The following is a 23,756-nucleotide window of genomic DNA, read 5'->3' on the forward strand; positions in this document are numbered from 1 at the left end:
GATGCGCTGAGTCACCGAAGGACATCACCACATACAAGAAAAATCTCGGCGCAAGATGCTCACGAGGGGTTTAAGCAACCAAGATGTAGGCATAGAAACTGTCGGAAAAGATCCTGCCTTCTCCTGGGATGGCCCCTTCATCAGCAGCATTCACTGTGTGAGGACCCATTTCACCTCTCTGAGAGGGGGTAATTATTTCTTGTCAGTTAGACTCAATCACTGAACTCTAAACAGCTGGTGGTAGAGAACCATTTAGCCTCATTTACCACTGTGATAGCCTTTTAGCTCTTCCACATTTCACATGGTCTCTCCCATTTTGCCCATAAATTCTCCTTTAAAAAAAAAAACCCACATAAAAATTTATGAGGGGGAAAAAAAAGGCATAAAATGGAGGCGGCTAAGAGAAAAGGTACTAAAATTTTCAAATGAAGATGAGGTTACGTACCCCCAGCTGTTTGAAGTGCAGTGATTGAGGGTCTCGCTGATGAGGGATGATTACATTCCTCGTGCTCCTCACCCCCATTAAAGGCGACGTGCATCCTCCCTTTGGATACGGCTGATTAACAGTAACGCAGGGAAGACCTGGGAACAACCGCATCTTCCCTGTTGTGATGTGATCCATGAATTTTCCTGACCTTGGTGAATGAAAACAAGCCCTTTCCAATAAGCTAGCACCTTTAAACAGCCTGAAAGGTTTATAGCAAGAGGAGCGGTAGGTATCACTTTGCAGAGAGGCTGGTTTGTGGCAGTCTTTAAGGTAGAAAATACACAAATAAATTATTTCCTCATTCAGTTAAACGGGGTTTGGCTTCCAGGACTGGTTTTGTCACACAAAAATCCAGGCTAGAAATAGAAAAGAAGATATTTACAGTGCAGGGGTTCTCAAACAGCACCCTGGGCTCCATCGACCACATCCCAGTTATTTCCCTGAGACCCAGATTGTGCATCCAGCTATTGTTTGCGGAAGCCCCAGTTTCAAGAATAAGGTTAATAATGATAATAATAATAAAAAAAAAAAAAAGCAAATGATAGGAAGTGACAAAGAATAGACAGATATCAGTATCTGCAGAGAAATCTTAAATCTGTCCCAAAGCAAATTCACAGCAGAGCCTCTGTTTTAGTAAAGACCTATCTAAGCACAAAGTAGTAAGGATTCAGGTGACGAGTTATTTGTAATTTGATTTTCTATAAACTTTTCTTACAGTGTTAGATTTCAGAAAGATATTGTATTTTTTTAACAATTAAACCATGCCAGCAAACTAGATTTTGCCTGCACGCAAAATACTGATGCCAGCCACCACTACTAACATAAACATTTCCCAGAGAGCATCCTATGCTCACAAGCACCTGACCCAGGACCATTTTGCTCTATTTTGCACTAAACAGACACTTCTTAACTTGAGGAGGTGCCCAAACGGTGATCTACCTTGGAAAAAACCAGCTTGAAGACCCCAGCCTGCTCTGTGACGAGGGCTGTCAGAGCAGCCAGGGATCCCAAACCCCCGAATACCTTTTGACTGCTATCACAGCAAACGGAACCGCTGCCTTTTACCTTTTCCTTTGAAGCTTTTAGCTGTTTCCCCAGCCCTCAAGCCCTGCAGAGTGGGATCCACGTTAACTATGGCTGTGAAGGCAGGGACAGGGCATGGTGTGGAGCGCCTGACTTGCTGCATAGATGCATGAAGGAAAAAAAATTGCAAAAAGACTCTCCCTCCATTCTTACTAGCCTTGCTGCGAAAAAAGATTGTGTGATGCTGTTCGGGAATATCTGAGTTTCGGAAGACACAGCCTAATTTGTTAGTGACCCAAGAAAACAGGATTGGAAAAGGCTGCTGGGGCTATTTAGTCCATCCTCTCACTGTTGTCTTAAAGTCCTTCTTATGGAAGTAGAATCCTCGCATCAGTAATTTAATGAAAAGTGGCTGTTAATTAGCTAACAGTTAGTGGAATACAGGACTAGAATCAGAAGAAATGGAAATGCTCAGCTCCCCAGTCCTTTCTGAAGCATCCTCAATGCCGACCGCATCTCCGCAGAACGATTTTCCTGGCTCAGCATCTTTACTTTTTCACCAGTTGAAGGCGTTTTTTCCCCCAGGATCTTTTCAAAACAGCACGGATGGGTGAAAATATTTAATATATATTCACCAGTTACCAGAATTGACATTTGAAACCAAGGAGCAGTGGCACCATGCGACCAGTCAATTCTCATCGAACCCATCTAAGGATGTTTTCTGTAGCTTAAGCCCTGGTCTTTGAAAGGCTGAACGTGTAGAGCAAAAGCAGAGAAAATCTTTGATAGCTGAACCATTCAAAAAAAACTTCCTAAAATAAATATTCACAAAGGGGTTTCTACCTAGTGCAGTAGGGAGGTGGTTGATTAGGTTGCTATTTTGAAGTCCAGCGCTAAATCTTCATACGACACATACGCATACTCATAGTTCAATTCTGGAAGCGCCCGATGCATCACCCATCCTAAAAAGGCAGTCGTCTTTTTTCCTTATAGTTCACCACATCTGTAGATCAGCTAACTGCAATTAATTCACTGCTCCTTCTCTTTTCCCAGTGACTCTTACAACAAAAATCCTTATTTATTAATACCAGAGTGCACGCTCTTGCACTTTGCAAGATTAAATTTAATCTCACCTCTATTATTCTAACTCTCTATAGCTCATCCAATTCCTCTAAGATGCTGCGATCCTCCTCCTCGTTTGAGCCCTCCCTCACGCGTCTCCCAACACGCTCGGTGAACACACTCCAGCTCTTCCTGGCCAAATCATTACAAATTAATTAAGGTCAATCAAGACCAATTTTTGAAGCACTCCACTAAAAATTGATTTTAAAGGTTTATTTGTACCTCCCTTGGTCACTCCCTTTCCATCTCTCCAATAACTAGTTTTTAGCCCCATTATTTCCTCTATCACTTCGCAGTTGTCAGCCTTTTAATTCTCAAAAATCTAATTCTCTTAAACATTTTACCAGTTCCTCAGCTGGAGATTTTAACTTCTAAAGACCACATGGAGTCTTATGCTCGATCCTAACTTGTGCTCTCAAAAAGGGAGATTTTTTCCCCCCCCTCTGCTGTGCAATGGTTAACCCGCTCGGTTTATTGCAAGAGTGGACGCTGTGCTCAGTGGTGCATCCTCCTCACTAAAACACAATTCCTACCCCAAGACTGCAGACAACAGAGGCAGGGAAAGGTGGTACAGAGAAGTAAGGAGATCTAACTCATCAGGTTTGGGGTTTGAAGGTTTTTGGTGGGGTTTACTTTTGCTTGGAGCTTTCTGTAGAGGAGGAGATGTGGAAGAGGCGATGCTGCAGCTGGGTGGATCTTTACGGTGTGCTCCTACTGTTAATTCAAAACAAAATCACGGGTTGAAAACTAAGCTGGAACTTGGTAAGCAAAGACAGTTATTCTTACATTGCTCACTACAAAAATCGCTGCATCAGAGGCTTTTTCTTCATCTCAATGAGCTTTCTAAGGTGACTCTGTTGCTGGTCACCAATACTTCTCTATCGAGGTACAAGGGAAACAAACAACTCGGAGTATCATCAGCCTGCCCCAAGGTAACACCATTCTCTTGAGATCTACCTCAGTATCCATGTGACACGCTACTCATGTGTCACTGCAAACGTACATGCTGGATCACAGGCAGCCACTTCAAGTGATACCAAGGCGATTGATAGTGGGATTTTTTACATTTAACTGTGTGAATAATTTTAACAAACTATTAAAAAAACCCCTATGAAGTGCAAGGTGGCCGATTCTGACCTCTTTTCTCGATACACAATACGCTGGTGGAATTAGCCTTCCCTTATGTTGATGTAATTGTGTTCAGAATATAATTGATGGTGACCATACTGAGCTTGCCGAGAGCTCCACTTTATGTCATAAATTAAGACAGGCAATATTTGAAAGTAGAGATCTTTTATTAGAAACATCAGTAAGGCTAAACAGAAGTAGAAAAGCTTTGATACTCACAAGTTTTCCTCCTATATATGTTATGAGATCCCCGTGAGCCTCCAGACCCTTTGAACTAGCCACACAAGCCCCTTTTACCATCACCTGTCCGCAGTCACTTGTTTTTCCATCTGGCACACCTTTGCACAGCTCAAAGAACCCCACGCTACGCTGCTGATGTAAAAGCAGGGGCCTAGAGATGCTACCGTAATAAAAATGGTAAAGTAATATGGTATGTGAAGCTTTGACACGTTTGATGTTCACATTGTACATCAAGCGACAACAGAAGAAACATGATGAAGATCAAGTTTTATTGACATATTTCAGGTACAATAAATATATTTACATGTCAACATTTTAAACATGGAATTACATGTAAAAAAATCTTGTACATGAGATCATCTTTGTGTTTCCATTTTTACATTCACTTAAATAGGTACGACAGAAAGGTCTCTTATGCAAGCGGAGGATTTGGTATAGCTCAGTATTACACTCAAGAAATTAGTGGTAAACACCTTGTGCAGATGACGCTGTAGAAAACATGAGGCAGACGAACCCCCAGTGGAGTCAGTATGATACAGTCGGCTGTTGAATTTATATCCTGAACTGCTAATAAACAAACTCTGTAATCCAGATTAGAGCAATACATTTGAAGTGATTCTCAAAACACCCAAATATATACAGTGTTTAAGACTTTACAGGTTAGGAAGGATCACATTCAGTAATAGTAATAGGAGGTAGACCTGTGTCGACAGTGCTCGTATTTCTACATGGCAATAAAAAAAAAGTGCTATTACTATCACTGAATTCAAGAACAGAACTCCTGAAAAAGTGAAAAGGATAAAAGAGTTGTTAATGCTGTTTCGCCTGGCTTGCCACAAATGCTAGAATGCGTACACAAAATGTTTTAATTCTCCAATATGGGTAAAACTGCAAAGCAAAACTGTTAAGCGATGCTTCCCCAGTGCTTTTGGACGGGCAGCATCTCGCAAGGCGTGACACCTGTAAAAGCAACCTTAACTTTATGTACCAAAGTCTGCAAGGGGGAGTACAGAACGATGCCCTTTCAACGTGGGAGATCTAGGCTTCAGGCACCCTCAACAGAGCCTATAAGAACAGAAAATAGAGCAAAAGATTGAAGGCAATGCACTCAGGAAAAGGTCTGGGAGTGAAAAGAGCAGGAACCTAACAAGGATACAAATATCCTTGTGGGAATGGAAAACTGGGGGCAAATGAGATGGAAAGGAGGTAAAGCACAGGGTAAAGGAAAAGGGTACCAGAGGAAAAAAGAAAAAGCTGACATAGTCTAAGGGCACTTTGTATCAATACAAATTGTATGCAATGGTACAGAAGATCAGCTGTGAATAAATGAGTGTTAGCATCTTGTCTTTGCTGTAAGTGAAAATGTGTATTAATTAGAAGTTAAACTGTTGAAAGAAGTTTCACTGCCTGCAAAAGAAATTCTGCAAAAAAATGCTTTTGTTATTATAGAAATAGAAATAAAACTATAAGGTTCCAAATTCAGCTTGACAGACACTAGAAAAAAAAACGCACATTAAAAACCGTTATATGCACACAAAGAAAATCCTGAACCACTGAACAAACGTAACATGAATACAGCAGTGTTTTAAATTGTGATCTTCCAAGTGACTACACACAACATTGCAATACAGCCACATTTAACTGTGCACAGGTTCTTTTACAAAAATATTCTTAATCTGTAATACCGTTTTAAATTATTTAAATGGTAAAAATCGCTTAACCAGAGTGCTGTTAGATTAAATAAAATCAATGTCACCTGTTGAAAAACAATGTGTGTATATATATAAAGCCCATTTCCAGTTAGTTAGAAAAAAAAAAATCAGTGCATCCAACCAAAAAGTGAGAAAGCAACACAGGCACCTAAAGACCCAGTGAGGTTAACTTTCCCCTTGAGGTTTTCTTTAGCGCAATAAGGACCACACTTTCCACCAAAATAAGCACAGAAATAGAAAACGAAGGTGTGTTTTTAATAAACCCCCCCCAACCCTGCAGCATTATAAGAACAAAATGATCCTTCCCAACCATATCATACCAGAAGTTGGTATACGTAAGGATCCAATATGAATCAGTGGTTTTGTACACAAGACCCTGTGCTCATGTGGATAATAAGTCATCTCCATGATTAAAAATCAGGTTACAAAAAACCTTACATAAAATCCTTAGGATTTGATACTAATTGAAGATAAAATACTTTCAAGTATTATGAATTGATTAGAGGTTAAGGCATGATTTAAGGTAACATTGAAACAAAAAGCCCTGTGTTACCCTAAATGACCTTTATAATATAGCTAACTTTCCACAATCTGTTCAGTATTGGTTTCCTTCACATTTAATTTCTCATCCAACATGCTGCTAAAAAAAAAAAATATAAAAAGCACAAAAAAATAATTTAAAAAAAGGTTTGTGTCTCTCTGAACAAAAATGCCTTTTTGACAGTGAACAGGTGAAGCCAGATTTCTACCTTCCAATATCACAACCCACATAAACACAGCACTACGCGAAGGACAAGAACAACACAATACTACGCCAGAGAACAAATATCTCCCGAGTTAGACAAAAATCAGGCAAAAAAAAAAAAACAAACCAAGAAATGAAACCCCACACGCTCCCGCCCACCCTCTCACCCCAGCTATAAGGGCAACGCACCCACACACACATACAGACACACAGTTACCGTGTGTGACTACAGGAAGCGCCTACAGCAGCTTCTGGGAAAATTGCACAATTTCAAGCTAAACAGATGAAAGATACTATGTTTAAGAAAATATATTAAAAAAATTCAGCACCAAGTAAAAGTTTTTTTTCGTATTCCAAGTAGCTAGACAACGTTAAGAAAAAATGAAGATGACCCTTCACGTTATTCTGAAATAACCTACAGTTTTGTAAAAAATACCTCATCTAAATCTTGCAGTGGAAACCTAACATCAAAGAACTAAAATACCCAGTCTGCTTGGCGTTTTAATAGCTAGAAGGACTTTTATTTTTTTACAGAAATTTAGAAATCTGAAGTGAATCTTCAGAATTAAACTGGGGAATAAACTAGGTATCTGAAGATACTTCACAGATGAGGTGCTGGTATTCACTCTTCTTTTGCAAAATCATATTGGAGATGTATGTGGGCCAAGAACAATATCCCTGTCTAAATTTATTCTCTGCCACTACTCAGAGACAAACACTTGCATGGCAGCTTCTCCTTTAGCTATGAAGATGCTACAGACCTGCCTTCCTCCTGCCTAGCACCAATGATACCGAGCTTTTCAACCACTGCGCATTGTTCTCTCATACAGTACATACGTGCCACATCAGCTGCTAACATTGTGATGAACCAACGTGTTACATGACCAACTTGCATTACGTGTAAAACCCAAATATCCCAAACTTTTGAGAACAATATTACACGACAGACCTGATTTGTACTTGTACAGCACAATGGAGCAAACCTAAAAATCCCCATGCCTTGGTCTGACAGTGCACCGTATTTCCCCTCAAAAGTTAAAGGACAGAGATTTTTTTTTTTTATTAAAAAAAGTAGAACATTCTACCAAAATACCACAGGTCATATGGCCAATCCAACCTTTTAGTCAAGGCGAAATATGATTAGTTACGAAGCGAATTCTCCAGTGCTACAAGATGAAAACAAAATAATTCAAAGGAAAAAAAAGTTGGCTCCATATAATCACCTACTGGAGTTTCCTATTAAAATCATTATAAAACTATGCTAAATAAAAACTGTGAACAAATAATACACAGATCAGGATATATGTATTGACTTACTAGCATCTTTATAAAAATTTGAAGATATACACAAAAAACACATCAACATTTATGGAACTGTATCCATTAAACTTAGATAAGACAACACAAAAAACTAACAAGTAGCTAAGATGTGGTTGACTGTAAGCACTTTGAGTAACATTTTAATTTTAAAAGGTCAATATTTACATACTACATTAAATGCCTTTTTTTTTTTTGCATTTTGCATTGTATTTTGAATGTATGATAAAGAAAGAACAAGATAATGGTTGCAACAGATCTTCCAAGAAAGTTAAGATGCTCAGATTTAACTATGTGCTGAAAGAAAACACGGCAAGAACACGTCCATCTAGCTTTACCTCTACTTCCTTTGGGATTTTTTGGGAGGAGACAACAAATGGATCTAAGAGCTGTATCGTTCAAGCTGATCATTGCCAAGAGACCCACTTTTAACTTAGGATTCGAGAACTAACAAAACACAAACATTTTAACAAATGACTCACCTAATTGCTACTTTTGCTACTGAGTTTAAGATATTAGAGAGATAGGGTGACAATACAGGGTGTATGTATGTATGTGTATAATAAAATGCATATAGACATACATACATATAGTATGTTTACATATAGCAAGATAGCCAGGTACTGCAATAAGCAGCTAAAATCACCACCAGCGATCTGCCCGTAGCCTGCCTATGCACAGGCAATAATCTACTGCAACCGCCTTTAAAGAGGATGCAACTAGTCATTAAACAGGCATTGCTTACGTTGCCTCCTACATTTAAATAGATACGAGGCAATTTCATGTCTTTATCCAAAGCCACACCATTTGTCTCAAGAAAATGTTTTTTAAAAAAACCCAACAGAATAAAAATTCTTAAAATTTAAGCTGGCTGAACCTCAGCCTCTTTGGGATGGATTCAAAACCCAAAGCAGGAGCATTTCTACAAACTACTTTGACTTTTGAATCAAACCCATATTCTTAGGCTCCAAGAAACTCTCTAACCCCAATAACATTTGCTTCTGACAGGACAGCTGATCAACTGCAGATGTTCCTACTGCTGAACTCAGCTGCTGGCCTGTCTGGCGTTTGCATCTAACCCAGATTTCCAGACACGCACTATTATCGCTCCACTCCGAGGTGTCTTCCCATCCTTCTCGTTACAGAGAAGCTGGTCCCTAACAGTGGGATGAATAACTGTTTAATGACTCATTTTAAAGATAAGTATTTATTCCTTAAAAAATAAAAATTACATGACCTGAGGAGGCAGCGTAGGGGTCCTAGCGTTCACGGTGCGAGGAGCTAAAGAGCACGGGGCAGATCACCTCGCACGAGTCCTCACGGTCGGCTCCCACTGGGCACCTCCTACCTGCAGCTCAGTCTCTGTCCTGGGCTTGGGTCTACCCTGAAGCACTAACAGCACCTTAGGTATAGTAATTGTGCTGGGTGTTATTAACTATTATGCATAAATGGGGAACTATACAGACGGGTGTAAAACTCACTTCCACGCAAAAATTCTCATGATGTTACTGCATCTCGTCACTAAGCTGTAAATAGGCTTAGAGTATTCTTTCCATTTCTTTTTTCCCCAGTGCAATTACTTCCAAAGCACCACATTATTCTGTTTTATTTCAATGAACAAAGAGTAGTTTTACCTAGAAGCCTTTTCACAGTATTTATTATTCAATCATTATTTTTAGTAACTTCTACTTAATTGAAAATCTGGACCAAAACTGTAAGAAGCCAATTAGGTCTTTGACTTGGTTACCATTAAATCTTCCGAAAAAAAAAAATCTATGCTACTATAAACTTGCTTAGTTCATCTTTCCATGCTTGGTATGCCTACTTTGGAACCCATTCACAGCTGCTTCCTTACATACCAATAGTGTTCTTCTGTGGTCACTCAGGTAACAAACCTATAAGGTTTCTTTAAGTCCCCCCGTCTTCAAATAGTAGGTGGAGTGCTTAAGAGTATTCCTAAAATAAAGGATGAAGGCAAAAGCTCACAGTCTAAAAACTAAGGAAATGTTCATAAAAACTGGAATCCAATATAAAGATGACATTTTAATAAGTTTATTCAGAAGTAACTGAAAAAAAATTGTTCCTTTGGCAACACCATCTAGATGGTTCTAACCAAAAGGAAATATTATGGATTTTACTTTGAATAAAAGATAAGCTCCTTAATGTTTGCATGTAATTTTTGGGAACTGCCACATTCACCAGCAGATTCACAATGTCCTTATAGTCCTGTATTTATCGGGAACAACACATCAAACCAAGTCCTTTCAGTTACGGGTTTCTTATGGTTCAGCATTAGTCACAAAATAAATCTCAAAGAAAAAAAAAGATCTAATCAAAATAAAGCATAAGGCAATCATGAAATGCTAGCCCAAAAGAACTATAAGGAATGCGCCACTCTTCCTGCGTAACATTTTTGAAGACACTAAATATTTCTTCTGCCTTGTATCTGGCAACATCATTTAAAACAACCTAGTTACAACTTAGAGTTCACTACCCCATGATGCTACTGAAGGGCAAAGATCCTTGTTTTTGAAAAACAAGGGAAAATACAGCAATGTTGTTCCTGCACAAGGTTTTATGGAATAAGTGGAGTTGGAAGGAGAAGATGGAAGTCTGTGTTGGAATATAAAAATGCAAAGACAGACTTAACATATTTACAAAGATCAAAACTACAATTTTCCAGTGTCCCCTCCAAAGCTTCTCAGCATACTGCTATTCAGTGAAGTAGACCACATTTAAATCTATGCAAGAATACCTCCTGTGCTCAGATACACAACGTAACTAATGTGTTTTGTTTAGAAAAGTGAGTTTTCATTCAAATACCTCGCACTGAAGATAAGAGCAACCATTATCAAATATTCTTTGCTATGAAGAAAGTTTTTAAATCTTTCGATGTAAACGTTCTCTCTCAAGTCACTGTGGTCACACAGCAGGATCTTGAAGAACAGTGTCTACATGCATTGAAAGCATTTCGAAAAAAAATCTGTAGTTCCACGCGGTTACAACAGAACGTGAATAAACCGAACAGAAATTCCACCTTTGCAGATCCTCTCAAGTTCAGCTCTTCTGAAGGACATCTTGCTGCTTTCTGTAGTTCAGCACAGCAATTAAAGACTAAGCTGATAGGTTTCGCAACCCAATGGTTTTGCCACTACATCTCGTGTAGCTCCACAGTATGCTTCTGTTAGTGTCAGGGTTTCTCTCAGCAGACATCACTCAACTATCAGTGCCACGTTTATGTGGGACAGATCTATCATGTGCCTGTTAAAAGTTAAAAGAAATTTAAACCTGGTACTCAAAGTGATTCTAGGGGTGGAGAACAGACAAGGAGGTTCTATGAAGGTCACTAATAAACAGACACTTGACTGCCTTAAGAGAAATAGTGAGCAGAGGAGACCGATTTGATCTTTTGAAGGGAGGGAAGGAACCGAGGTGGCAGCAGCACTTAATTATTTACCTGTGGAATTTCTGTTGAAATGCTAAAGCATGTGCTGGCTCCTTGAATTTTGCTATGGCTTTCCGTTGTTGAGGAAGCATCTGTAAACTCTGCAGAGACAAAAAGCCAAAATCTGTTTTTAGTATTCACTTAAAATTTCAATGGGTTTGATGCAAAATTAGTTTAAAGGGAACTTTGTCATATTTCTTTTCTCAGAAACACTCGTTGGTGTCCAGGGAATGGAAGGAGACTTCTGAGACTGCAGTCAGGGACCCAGCTGAAGGTGTCTGAGCTGGTGCATTAAGCAGCGGTACCAACTGGAAAACCCAGACCATCACTTGTTAAGCAAAGGTGACAGCTCTTCAATTTGATCCATACAGATGAACCGAACCCTGCGTCCAAACTCTCACCAACTGATTAAGAAACATTCAACTGGGTAGAGTTCAACTGCCCACACAAGCACCTGGAGTCATTCACCTAATGTACATTAAAGGATTAGGGCTTTCCACAGGTTAAGCAGCACACAAACAGGACAAAGAAGTGGTAAGGTTTGATCTCTAGACTGCATATCCTCGTACCGCTTTAAAAAAAAACGAGTGGCTAGCTTTTGACAGTCACTAACCACCACACAACCCTGATGAGATGGATTAGGTCACCATTTTCAAGTCCTCCTAGTAATGGGAAACCACGCAACACACATCTACCCAAAGAAGTCCTCTGATACGTGCTTCCCATGCCATGAGAGCAGCACTTCACAATGCTGTAACTATCAAAAAAACCCCTATGTAGTACTGAGGTCTCCAAAACTGCAGTACGCCTCAGCCAGGGCTTTGGAGAGCTCACGTCCTTCCTCCCTGCTGCAGCAGGAAATCCAGGCAATGCCAAGACCATCCCAGAGAGCAGTCCTGTGGCCTTGGCAATGAGAAGTTATCAGACTTACTAAGATTAATGTTGATGCTTTCAGTTAGCACTTTAGTTATAATAGCACATTTTTTCAAAAAGACATTTGAGAAATTTGAGAAGGTGAAGTTTTCCACATTAAGTAGGTACACACCCAACAAGTAATGCCAACATGCAACAAGTATTCAGCATCACAGAATATTCAGGATGGAAATATTATGATCCTGTCCTTCCACTGCCCGTGAACACTGTAACTAGGTTAAAACAGATCTTCTGAAGGCTTCAATCGTAATTTTAAAGCTCCACAGCACAGCAATTCCAGTACCTCACCGCAAGTTTTGGATGTTTAACAGCCTATGCTGCAGCACATTCAAGACAGAATTGTTTTGACTCAGCTTCCAGTTTCCAATTGTTCTTATGGCTTTGGATGCAGAATTAAAGAATTACCAACATTCTTCTGTCTGTGCATAAGTTTCTACATAAAGCCAATCCCGTCTTGTACTGAGCTTTATAGATATTTATATATATACACACACACACACAGATGTATGTACAAAGGCACCTTAAAACTTTTCTAGATGTCATTATAACCTCCTGATAAGTATAAACGTAATTCTCTGCTCCTGCATCTCGCTTGGAACACAGCAGCATCCCCCCGCATTTGGGTGATTCCAGCACTCTGAAAGTCAGTCTCCAGGATTTTAAACTTCACCTGCAAAAACTCGGTATCTTCACTGAGACTATCAAAGTACCACCACATATCTTTAGACAAACAGCTGTTCCTTGGGAAACCACATACAACCCTACTTGTTGATACATTTTAAGGGTGACACACTTTGAGATGTCTCAGTGAAAGAATTTTTAATTCAACTAATGCATTCCCTGTTCATTCAATCTAACGTAGCATTTTAAGCAAGATGTCAAATGCCTAGATGAAATTTGCTATTAAAATTATCTACTTTATCTTTTTTGAGCAGGTAAGACTCACGTTAATAAGACGCTTATTTAACAAGAGCCATGGTACTTGATAATCAATCATATTTCTTTATATTTAAGCCCAACAATTCAGCTCCAGGCTCTTTCTGCAACTTATCTGTCTGTGATTTTGAAGTAATTAATTTTGGCAGTAACTACCTTGCACCTTCTTGTATTTGACAGGAAACTTCCCTCTCACCAGGAAAACCACAGAAGTTCGACATCTGTGTCACTCCTGTGATTTCAAAGTGAAAGCTGAGGAAAAGTTAAGGGATTCAGCAAACCTGATAAGCATCAGCAGGTTAATTTGCACTGTATAGTTTTTGGAAAGCTGCTGAGATGGAAAGAGTTAGCTAAGTCACTGCAACGTCTTAGTTTCTGAGCTGGCAGGAATGGGATTTAGCTTTAAAATAAGAAAACAGCAGGTTTTTTTGGTTTTTTTAATCAGAAAGCTCTTGACAAGGTTAAACACATTTTACCAACGAGAATACAGTCACACTGCAGAAAGTGCCCATGAAAGACCTTGGACAAAGCTCAGTTCTCTTGGAGGTTATCTGCTGGAGTGGGTGAAGGAGGTGCTGAAGTTTGTGTTCTCCTTTACCGATGTGACTTTATTATATTTATAAAACTGTATCCCATACACATTCTCTTGACAGGACTTTTCTGTCTAGAAAAGAATGAAGAACTAAATTTTGAAGACTAAGAATTAATCACAGCCATTAAACAAGATTTAGAAACAAGACACTTGTAAGAGTTGAAAAAAAAATCTTTGAATTGCAATTAGAAAAAAAGAGAAGTAAATCTGTTCCCTTCAAAGAACTCAACACACTCGGTATGAGAAAAACCTCTTTGAATCACTGAAAGGACGAGTATTTCAGAGAACAGTCGGACAAGAGAAACTGGAAAAGAACGCAGGGATGCATGCTTTCAGCTTGTACCCTGCATGTCCCGCCATCACCCACCCCTCTCCCCTCTCCCGAACCATCTCCAGCTCTCCTGCTGACAACCCATCCTCACAATGACGTCAGGTCTCACTCAAGGACCACAGGAGATTCTCCCCATGCTTTATGCCCCAGACCCCTGCTGTGACCGACTGAAGAAGCCACATTCAGTGACTTTTTCCACAAGAACTGAGCTATTAATGCATTAATATTCTTAAGATGCACGAAAGCAAAACTTGATTTTGTATACACCCGTAACAAGAAATTATTAAGAAGCTGCTTGGTGATTAGCGTATTAAAAATTGACTAAAGACATTCTGCTATAGTGCAGACTTATTAGCGAAATTAGGCAAAGAATCTAAATACTGTTATAGACAATTTATTTATATTTTCATATGAATTAACAAAGTTTATTGACTGACCAGTTTGGGTATGATGTCACAGCCTGTTCCTACATTGTATTACTGCCTTATTTTCCAAAGTGTAAAAAAAAAAAAAAAAAGGCAATCAAAACATTAAATACAATTTAATTTTAATACTCAATTGCTTTGGCAACGAGGCATCGATTCTTGGATAAGTCTACTGAAAAGCACCTTTACCGGGTTTAATTTCACTTGTCAATACAGACAACTGTGGAAACAAAAAGCCATCCATCTGCTCCTTGGCTGAACTGCCTAAACACCACCCAGTACACAGCCCAGGGGTAAGGCAGTAACTTCTAGCATCAGGGTCTGTACTACTGCGGTTACACGCGCCTATGCTTTAACAAGAGGGAGAATTAAGGACTGCAAAACAAAAGGATAAACTAATGCTACACAAAGAATACCTCCCTAGTTGGAAACTGTCTGAAAAAATTTAATTCAAATGGTTTTAATAAAAACGCTCAGCCTCCACTGCACTCAAGCTACGGTAGTGAAAACGATGCAGAATCACTTCAGGTTTGTTTAGGTATATTAAGTTTATACACCTTATTTAGGTATAAAAATAGTCCTTTTCTAAAAAAAGAAATAAATAAGGCAATTACTAAGCTAAGTTACTTTGATGATACGAACACCATAGCCTGAAACACCATAAATCTTTGCTGACAAACATTTTTAATATCTCAACACGAATCATGATCTACGTTGTGTTTTCAAACAAATCCTCATCTATCACGACTTGAAGATAGGAACATTATTCATCCTGTTAACAAAGATCTCTTGAAAATTTATGTTCTGATTTTGGGACAATACTTACTTACTTGAATTACTATTTAAACCCTGAGTTTTATGCTTAACAATGATTGTCAGGCACAGAACAAGTTGGTACAATTTTGCCTGAGTGTGTAGGTCTTGAGCTGCTGCTATCCCACCCTGAGCAGATGGGTTATCAGCCGGGCGTACAAACCAGTGTTCCACTTCAGTGGAAACCTGAAGTAAAGTAACTGCATACTCATCCTACTGGATTATTTCTGTCTCCTTGAATTCAGGATGATATGTAGTTTAGAGCTGATCCTCCATTTAGATGATGTTAACAGCGATAGTCTGAAGAAAATGCATTTTTTTGTGTAACCTGTGGAATTTTATTAGCTCAAAATGTTGTTCAAGGCATTATCTTAAAGACTGACTTCACCAGCTTCTGCTTTTGTTGATTCCAAATACACGTGCTAGGAAAATACATACAAAATTAATTAATTTTGCATATCTTAATCACGCTACCTTGCTAGTTTAACACACTTCATTTTTTTTTCACCTTTTTTGAATAATTTGGCAGCTATTTTTTTCAGGGATAACATTCAGTATTTCTAGCATCCATAACATTCTCAGATAATTTGAGTGCTCACACGTTCACTACAAGGTGATCTCGAAATAACTGCCTAGAAAGCTGTTCTTTGTAATCATGCTCTTGCACCAATCACACCATCCACTGTATGAGCCAGCTTACTTGTAAAGAATGCTCTAATAAATTTCCAAAATTATTGGTACCACTGTCTAATGTATTTCGTTAATGTAAAACCCCATACATTTCTTTAAAAATGAAAGAAAAACCTGAAGTACTGCATTAGCTATTGTAGAGCTTGCACAAAAATAGATGTTCACTTATGTTTTCAGTGTTATTTTTGTTTCCCCACAACATATCTAACGTGTATTTCCAACACAATACTGTACATAAGGATAGATTTAAAGTTTTGTGATTTCATATTGCCTAACTACTTCTGGACAAGCTGTTGTAACAAGTTAAGCAAAAGCTTCACTGAACAAAAGCTCTTCTTGCATGATTCTCTATATAACTAAATCAACTAATCTAGTATTTGTACGTTTTTATCTATAGACCTTGTTTACTTCTGAAGTTAATGGCATTTATTTGAAATTACTACCTGTTCATAGAATAATATGAACAGAAACAACATGATTTTAAAGGAAGCAGTTAAGTCTTATTTTTGGACTACCGACCTCAACAGCTGCTAAAACTTCCATGTGAAGCATGGAACTATGGATGTCTCCTACAAATCACCATACAAGAAGCCTCGAAGTAAGGAAAATTAATTTTACAGTAATGAGGAATAAAATCAAATCTTAAAACCCCCTTCCCCCCACCCTCCCTTCTTCCCAGACTCAACTTCACTCCCCATTTCTCTCCCCCCTCCCCCCCAGCAGCCCAGGGGGATGGGGAACGGGGGTTGTGGTCAGTTCATCACACCTTGTCTCTGCTGCTCCTTCCTCCTCAGGGGGAGGACTCCTCACACTCTGCCCCTGCTCCAGCCTGGGGTCCCTCCCATGGGAGACAGTCCTCCATGAACTTCTCCAACGTGAGTCCTTCCCATGGGTTACAGTTCTTCACAAATTGCCCCAGGGTGGGTCCCTCTCACGGGGTGCAGACCTTCAGGAGCAGAGTGCTCCAGTGTGGGTCCCCCATGGGGTCACAAGTCCTGCCAGCAAACCTGCTCTGGTATGGGCTCCTCTCTCCATGGGGTCACAGCTCCTGCTAGGAGCCTGCTCCAGCATGGGCTTCCCACGGGGTCACAGTCTCCTTCAGGTGCCTCCACCTGCTCCGGTGTGGGGTCCTCCATGGGCTGCAGGTGGAATCTCTGCTCCACCATCATCTTCCATGGGCTGCAGGGGGACAGCCTGCCTCACCATGGTCTTCTCCACAGGCTGCAGGGGAATCTCTGCTCCATGCCTGGAGCATGTCCTCCCCCTCCTTCTACACTGACCTTGGTGTCTGCAGGGCTGTTCCTCTCACATCTTCTCACTCCTCTCCCAGCTGCAACTGCTGTTCCACAGCAGCTTTTTCCCCTTCTTAACTCTGTTATCCCAGAGGTGCTACCACTGCTGCTGAGGGGCTCGGCCTTGCCCAGTGGCGGGTCTGTCTTGGCTCTGTCGGACATGGGGGAAGCTTCTAGCAGCTTCTCACAGAAGCCATCACTGTAGCCTCCCTGCTACCAAAACCCGGTCATGCAAACCCAACACACCTTTCTGAAAAAGTAATTCAGTGTGTGTGTTTTAGACCTGAGGTAGTATCACAAAGAAGCTAAGAGCCTCAGACAGGTCTTCATATAGTACTGACGACAGCTGTTCTCTCATTTTCAAAGAACACAAAATTCTAAAATAATCCTTTGTCTTATGATTCCCGTTAAAATGATAAAAATATGAGTCTGTCTTTCCCAAAGTATCACATCTCATTTGGAATTTGATCTGAATTTAGTATTATTCCGTAACCTATTGATTTTGAAAGGCCAGTTGGAGGAGGCAGGGAACGACTGGCCACGCAGCACGGCCTCTGGGGACAGGCTGGCTCTACCGAGCATCACTCGACTTCCCATTTAATGGGAGGACACTCACGTTCCCTCACAGGAGGTTTCCTTGTTGCCACTCTGCGCTCCACTAGAATCTATCATGAATTCCTAAACTGCAATATCACAATCCTCCCAAACGTCACAGCTCTGAGAAAACAACTTCATTCACATCTTCTCCTTAAGTTGTCCTAGTCAGACGTTCACCAGAGGATGAAAACCCCTTCCCGGATCCACTCGGGTGTAAAGGATTGACAATACACACAATAACTTCCAAGGGATTTCAAATGACTGGTTACTCTATGGATTCGGGCATACAGATCTACCGTACAGCACTTCCCAAGACCAACCTGAGATCAGAGGTATTCTGGGCATGTTCCCATTCAACCCTGGAGAACAGAGATTACATTCTTACATATTCCTAGCATTAAAAATAAAAAAAACTGGTTTAGGCTGAGGAGGAGTATTTTATATGGAAAGGATTTAGGCAGCATAGAGCTCATACTGATCTTGTTCATCTCCTTTTTCAGCTTCCTTAGGCACTGCCGTGGGAAGATGCAGATCTTGTGTTGAATGGAAAATGCAACAAACCCAGTATTTCATAATCACTCATGCTTCTGATTGACAGTTTGCCTACAAACTGTTTTAAAACATACTATTTAATTCAACAACTTTTAAAAAAAAAATCAGCAGCTCTGGCTTTTTCTGCAGCTGAACTATTACCAGTGGCTAAAGCAGGAGTATCAGAAGAGGGCTACTCCCTCTGCAGACATTCCTTTGGGCCTGCAGACCTACACTGCCCTCAAATTTCTCCTCTACACATGCTCTGTAACTAAAGCTACACTTTTACAATACTAGTGAAAATAATATTGAAATAGGCTGTATGATAATGGCAATAATCTCTAGTTAAGCTTCACTGCAAAACAAAGAGCCTTGAGACAAGCAGCAGGACATCCATGAGTAGAAAGCAAGAGATCGCTTGCAGAAAGCAAAGATCTTTGACATCAAAACTCTCAGAGGTTACAGAGAGGAAGAAGTTAAAAAGGAGATAACAGAGTACTGGGAGATGGAAATCAAGTAGGTAGGAGCGAGACTGGAGCAAGCACTCATTTCAATTATAGGATACACGTGGGAAATAAAAGTTTTCTCCTTTACTTAATATCTTTCACTGAAGCAAATGGACTACCTAATAGACCGTACATTCAGTTCATCGGTGAGTTTGGGACTAGGAGTGGCAAAGCCACTAAAGCCGCTAAAAAAAAGTCTATGCAAAAAGAAAGCGTAAACTTTCCTAACCAACATCATCTCCAGTGTGTGATCCAACCTGCCCTGCAAGAAGTCAAATAGCAGCACGGCAGGCACTGTCTAAAAAGAAGGATCAGATTCTATTTATTCTTCCCTCTCATTGATAAATGCAGACACATTTTTCTTATCCTCACAGTCTCCTGACACCTGAAGCATCTTTCCTGGGAGTGACACTTCCTAGCCATTACCAACAGGCACAGAGGCTGGGACAGAATGTATTTATTTTATCCTCAGCTATTGCAACTGATCTCTTCCACCTTCCGTCCCTCCTTCCTGCTTTTCTGCCACCTGTGACTTCCTACTATCCGCCTTTGAAAGCGCCCAGCTTTCCATCTCTGTATGCGAGGTGAGAGGAGAAAAGATCTTCTCCTGTCATTGAGATGGCATCTCTAGCTCACATACTGCTCGACAGCAGGACAGGCTCATTATGGAGCTGCTCTTCTCCTTCCCAAGCCCCAAGGATGGAGCGGGACTGTCCGTGTCTTCTCCCACAGCTTCTGCAACAGCTGACAATGTTTTTACAGGTAGAAAGACCAGACAGGTCACCACGCCAGCCCTGCGCACCTTGTGTGCCGTGTCACACTGAGAACATGTTGTGGGCATGCTCATCCACGTGTGCTTGTCATTTCCACTGATACGTCTTTAAACTAAAAATAAATTCAGCAATTTTGAATAGCATCAGCACAGATAGCTGCCTTTACCCTAACTGAGCACTAGGTAGCACTGTCACTCTAAGAAAGCGAAGAGAAGCACATCAACATGGCAATTTTTTCCCTTCTGAGACCAGAAGAGAAATGACTACTTTATGAGAGCAAAACTCGTATTTGTAAAACTACTCAAAATACACCTAAAATTGCAACATTCTCATCACCTCTGATATACAATGGAGGAGTTTTCTGAGTAATTCTTTTTCCTGCTTTTTTTTTTTTAACCATCAGAATTTGTGATCTTAAACCGTCACAAAGCAACACAGATTTTGCACTGATGTTTTATGTTTACAACCATTTGATGTAAGATAATATGATTAAAGATGGTGATGGAACACCTCCAGAGAACAATCACTCAGTACTCAAATTATCTGGAGAGCTAGCAAATGATTCCCTCAACCCGCCACCATCCTAAATAAATCAAAAAAGAAAATAATCAGAAGGTGGCAATAATCATCTGAACACAAGCCTCTTTAGACAGTATAAATATTAAACCTGGATTCAAGAGCACCAAAAAAATGCACTAGGATTTTCATGACCTTTGCAACTTATTAGTAATCTACTTTAGCAAGTGGTTCTGGATGGATGTGTACTGAATGTCACTGCTCCAGCACGGTCCCCAGGAGGCTCTATTTTGGTGGTGTGCTCAGAAATCTTCCGCACTTTCCAACACTTTGGAATGCATAATTTTATTTATAGCATGTAATTATTTTAGATTCAGCACTCAGATTTTACTGCTGGTACGTTATTTGTATATGAAAGTTGATCTTCTCCAGAAAGAGTCTGACAGCAAACCATATGTTGAAAGAAAGCACTTTTCCTGCTAATTTAATCATGTCTGAGTTGTAAAATGCAGCTATGACTAAGGGGCTGTTTTGTGGAGCCCCAAAGATTTTCTTCTATTTAGTATCTTGAGAATCTTAACAGTATTTTTGTTTCTCCTATGTTAACAACAGAGCTGCTTTAATGAAGCAAGGATGAGAATGAAAGAGTTCTCAGTGATTAGACAATAGAGGATATTTCAAAGCTCATATACAGGAAAAGATAGTTTTCTCCATTTCTAGGGTATGGAAGGGAAAAAATGCCGAATTTCCAACTTCAACTGTAAAAGTCTCCTTCATCTTGTCTTATGCGTGCCCAACTATTCCTAAAACCCTGACTGACAGAACCACCATCTCAGTGCAAGCTGATGGCAAAGCTAGGAGCACTGACCACCATAAATTGAGGGAAGTTTTCAATTTCCCTTCCCAAGGTTGGTGCAAGGTACTTGTACTGTGATAATGATACTGACATGAAAAAGCTAAAAATAAAAATCTAACCCTTTCATACCCAGAAAAACAAAGTAATCTCTTCCTCCCCATTCATGCCATTAATCAATTATAGACTATTCCATAAACAGGTTAAGACTTTCCATTATGCCAGTGAAGATCCTCTTGCCGAGAAAACACATGCAGGATAAGCACACTGCAACAAAATCAGGAGCCAAACTATATATTAGAAAATAGAGGCTGGTGTGGGATCAATTGCTCTACAGATGCACCAACACGGAAGCTGCAGATTAAGCGGAGGTCCTGTACCAGGTGGGACAAGTGCTCATGATCTATTCTTCTTGTCAACGAGCAGAGAGATCATTGGGAAGGATTTCTTCCCCTTCTCTGGGAGCTATGCCTCAGTGCAACCATTCCCACGTTCATGTCTTGACTGCAGCCGAAATTGATACACAAGAGGCAATATTCAGATTTATGGGCTGAGTTTGCAAGACGCTTGCTTTCCGTTAAATGCGTATGTCCTACAGTTTGGGAATCTTTACCTTTAAGCAGGGATTTAGGTGTTGGATAATTGGCACGTGCCGTTTCAAGCCACTATCCAGGCAGGAAGATAACTCCTTAAGTTCTGATTCAGATTTGAAATTTCTTTTACAACTGCAAAAAATAAGCACGACCCCCCTCCCCAGGATAAATAAAATTCAAGAAAACAGTATCTCAGAGTTCAATTCATTAAGGAAAGTTTAGCTGAATATAGCTAGAGACAGGTTATTCTACATCTTAAAGATGGAGTCAGCTACAACTGACTCATCTTTCCCTCCTCTGACGATCTCTTGAACTCTGTCTGAACCAGCTTAAAGCTTGGCACCTTGCTTAATTTCCAAAAAAGCAGCTAGAACTTCTCACTTTGCTGTTTTCTCACAATGGCCATCTTCCCAAATCCCTCCTATTTCAGTTCATCAAGCTGCAACACTTCATCTTAGAAGATGAGAGCTCAGCACTACCCGAGATCTCTTTGCTCCGGTCACGGCCATGACCTGTCCTAGCCTCTCACACACATCCTCCTCACGCACGAAAGCCCCGAAGCGCGCAGGGCGAGGAGCCCTTCCATTCACTACTTGGTTCTCTTCAGTGGCTCACCTCTGCGCTCCTCCTTGCAAGTCACTTACATGAAATGCATTTTAAAGGAAGAACGAGGAAATAATCAAGTAGAGTATCCCTTCACTATCGAGAGCCTCCTGACCATTTCCAGTTGCAGGGGATTTTGTACAGCACAGCACAAACACTAGTAAAAATATTAATTTACAACCACAAGAAAATCCACTCATGCACTTTGGTATATTGATACTGTTGTTATTTTCCTCTTCCTTTGCTGTCCCCGTAAGCTGTCCTTATCCCACCCCACCAGTTTTACCTTTTTCTTCTGATTCTCCTCCCCATCACACTGCGGGGCAGGGAGGGGAGGCGGTGAGTGGGCAGCTGCGTGGTGCTCAGCTGCTGGCTGGGGCTAAACCACAACAAAATTCAAGTGCAGAATTAGCACAAAAGCCTTCTGCATCATTAGCTAAATTCAAGCATCTCTTTCAAGTACTACTTCTAGATCTCTGATAAAGTGAAAATAGATGATTTAGAAAACCATAATTTCCAGAGGTACAACTGATGCTGCTGCAAGAATACAGTTCTGTAGGGCAGAGGGATGTATCCAATCCCACTGGAAAATGTTATTTTTTTTTCCTGGAAGTACATCCTTCAAAATTGGTCTGTGACATTGAATTGAGAGACCAGAGTTTGGAGTCTGCTATGAAACAGCAAGTATTGAATAAATTTTTTAGCACATTCTCAATAACTTCTCTCAGTCATGAGTATTTCCCAATCAGGTTTCTATTAATCTCCTTCTAATATTCTCATGCAAGATTTAGCAAGTAAACACTGAACAAATGTGCTTTGGAACTGTATGAATAATTTCCTAGAGTACTACAGAACATGAAGGGACAAAGTATTTTGTGAGAGTATTTTCACTTTCACAAACAAATTAAACCTCTCTGAATTGATGACCTAAATAATTCAGCATTATTCCATTTACTGAATCGGGAAGAAGTGAGGCAGAGTGTACATTTTTAGGAGAGCAGTGTGTTTTGCAACAGAGAGATGATCCCACTAATAAAGAAGTCTCACTGAATAGCTCCAATTCATGCATTGCATTTGTCTGAAAATGTTGATCCTGTCAAAAGGAGCATTCAAAATTAAAAAAAAAAATAAAGGAAAAAAATTATCCTCATCTGTATGTTTCATTATTCATTGACTGATATTTTCAAATGTACTAACAGTAAGTCAGACAGGGCCTCCTAAGCCCTTCAGTGCTTTGAAAACCTCCTGTTTTCCTAAAGTCAGTTTAACTGACACATCAGTTCCAGAAGGCAGTTTATGATCAGAAGCTTCACAGTAGATATATCAGTGTGTGTGCATCATAACCTTCAAGAGAACCTTCTAAAAAAATAAAGGATAAATAAAATCCCTCAAAGGAGACTGTGTTTTCATCTGAAAAAGTAGATGGTGCTACATGGTACAACGTCTCCACTGGGTAATGGTCATTAAGTGCTCTTACCCCAGGACTGCGATGACAGGAAAAGGTAAATGTCAAACAAGAGGGTAGGTGCAGGTCAACAATAAAAATGAGGACA

At 40.1% G+C, this 23,756-nt stretch overlaps 1 protein-coding gene across 7 annotated transcripts in view; it reads right to left on the reverse strand.

Annotated features, from left to right (window-relative positions):
• Positions 1-4,252: 4,252 nt before the first annotated feature.
• Positions 4,253-23,756, reverse strand: part of RBM33 (RNA binding motif protein 33) — a 104,108-nt gene continuing 84,604 nt past the window's right edge. For 6 of the 7 annotated variants that reach the window (XM_054818230.1, XM_054818233.1, XM_054818235.1 and 3 more), the window contains 2 exons: positions 11,232-11,320; positions 4,253-11,035 (listed from right to left, as the gene is read on the reverse strand). In XM_054818230.1, the coding sequence (XP_054674205.1) occupies positions 10,987-11,035; positions 11,232-11,320 (138 nt within the window). In that variant the 3' untranslated portion in view covers positions 4,253-10,986. Of the gene's footprint in view, positions 11,036-11,227; positions 11,321-23,756 lie in introns of those variants that run through there. The other variant, XM_054818232.1, reaches the window with a different exon arrangement.

The sequence above is a fragment of the Grus americana genome, chromosome 2 (genome assembly GCF_028858705.1).
Source record: "Grus americana isolate bGruAme1 chromosome 2, bGruAme1.mat, whole genome shotgun sequence".
Lineage (NCBI taxonomy): Eukaryota > Metazoa > Chordata > Aves > Gruiformes > Gruidae > Grus > Grus americana.